The sequence below is a fragment of the Diaphorina citri genome, unplaced genomic scaffold (assembly GCF_000475195.1).
Source record: "Diaphorina citri unplaced genomic scaffold, Diaci psyllid genome assembly version 1.1 scaffold5082, whole genome shotgun sequence".
NCBI lineage: Eukaryota > Metazoa > Arthropoda > Insecta > Hemiptera > Psyllidae > Diaphorina > Diaphorina citri.
In genome coordinates this window covers 1,074-3,151 of record NW_007382458.1, presented here as the reverse complement: position 1 = coordinate 3,151, position 2,078 = coordinate 1,074, and the positions used below count along the sequence as shown (strand labels likewise).

General features: G+C 43.2%; 1 protein-coding gene across 1 annotated transcript; it reads right to left on the bottom strand.

Moving 5' to 3' along the window:
* Nucleotides 1-257: 257 nt before the first annotated feature.
* LOC103521363 lies at nt 258-1,522 on the bottom strand (the record flags this gene model as incomplete). The annotated part of the gene is made up of 4 exons (XM_017448790.1): nt 258-314; nt 916-1,124; nt 1,253-1,343; nt 1,433-1,522. Coding segments are annotated over 4 exons (441 nt in total), but the record flags the coding sequence as incomplete, so codon positions are not given.
* Between the last annotated feature and the right edge of the window lie 556 nt (nt 1,523-2,078).

The following is a 2,078-nucleotide window of genomic DNA, read 5'->3' as shown; positions in this document are numbered from 1 at the left end:
AAGGCAAAGCGCTGCCGCGCTCCTTTGTTCCGGGCTAAGAGAAATGTAGGGCAAAAAACAGCCCTACTTGACTAAAATACCTACTGTCATCCCCCAATGGAGTGGGTAGAACAAGCTGGGCCCGTCCCTCCGGGAATTATTTAACCCGTAGTTTATTCGATCAGTACCTATGTATGTACCTACCTAATTTGTTTAATATTCAGTTTATTATTATTCTTGATTTGATTTTTCTATTTTACTTTCATGTACCTAATGATTTAAAATCAGCTGAGGACATGGATGCCCTCGGGTAACATCTTGTTCATTCCAGAATACTGGTGGAAATGGAAATGAAAGTTATGTTAATGAAGCAAAATGGGTGTATCATAAGAAAGGTGCGTCTAAACTACACTGAGAAAAAAATGACCTGATTTGACATCGTCCGGATCTTCCTGGATCCCATATTAATTTACTGGATTGATTTTACTGGAATGTCGTTTTTTCGAGGACATGGATGCCCTCGGGTAACATCTTGTTCATTCCAGAATACTGGTGGAAATGGAAATGAAAGTTATGTTAATGAAGCAAAAATGGGTTTATCATAAGAAAGGTGCGTCTAAACTGCCTACACTGAGAAAAAAATGACCTGATTTGACATCGTCTGGGTCTTCCTGGGTCCCATATTAATTTACTGGATTGATTTTACTGGAATGTCGTTTTTTTCAGGTGACGTCGATCGGCATGCCAGATCATAGTGTAGACCTTTAGTCAATTCCCTTATTCTGCCACTGAGGCAATTCCATTGCCTACCTACAGGACGGTCGAAAAAAAAAAAAAATCGGATGAACGTCACGACAAATGGGAACGGGCCTTTAGATTCATTTGTAGCTTTAGCCTAAAACTTGTAAGAGTAACTCAATAATAATTTCTACCCACCTGTAGTTTGACCTTATTCTGCCACTGCGGGAAAGTCGTGGCCGGGTCCACACGGACAAAGAACAACCAGGGTTGGTACAGGAACTCCAGCGACAGGGCCTTGTCCAGAGCGGACTGAGTAGCCCGGTCCCCCACGGTCAGCCAGTGTTTGCCTCGCACAGTCAGACCTTTGCCGTCCACGCCTTTTTCGTCCAAAGGTTCGTCCACCACTGCGGGAAAGTCGTGGCCGGGTCCACACGGACAAAGAACAACCAGGGTTGGTACAGGAACTCCAGCGACAGGGCCTTGTCCAGAGCAGACTGAGTAGCCCGGTCCCCCACGGTCAGCCAATGTTTGCCTCGCACAGTCAGACCTTTGCCGTCCACGCCTTTTTCGTCCAAAGGTTCGTCCACACCTTTCCCATCATCGCGCAGAAGTCTCCGGTGAATCTGTCAATAAGAGAGAATATCTTTGATGATAGTAATAAAGTTTTCTTAAATCGTTTGTAGTTTTTCCTCTACAATTACTTGAGAAAGGCTATGTACTTTCTCTGTGGCGTATTCCGATCTTTTTCGTCCAAAGGTTCGTCCACACCTTTCCCATCATCGCGCAGAAGTCTCCGGTGAATCTGTCAATAAGAGAGAATATAGTTGATGATAGTAATAAAGTTTTCTTAAATCGTTTGTAGTTTTTCCTCTACAACTACTTGAGAAAGGCTATGTACTTTCTCTGTGGCGTACCTATAATATCTCCAGTCTCCGGTGAATCTGTCAATAAGAGAGAATATCTTTGATGATAGTAATAAAGTTTTCTTAAATCGTTTGTAGTTTTTCCTCTACAACTACTTGAGAAGGGCTATGTACTTTCTCTGTGGCGTTCCTATAATATCTCTTAGTAGCGCTGTCAAATTTTGATTTGGCAAGGCAAAGCGCTGCCGCGCTCCTTTGTTCCGGGCTAAGAGAAATGTAGGGCAAAAAACAGCCCCACTTGACTAAAATACCTACTGTCATCCCCCAATGGAGTGGGTAGAACAAGCTGGGCCCGTCCCTCCGGGAATTATTTAGCCCGTAGTTTATTCGATCAGTACCTATGTAGATCTCCATCACTAAAAACCTTGGAATAAATGCAAAGCTGTCAAGTCAGGTATATCTTTGAACTTACTGCATTTGTTCACACAATAAATT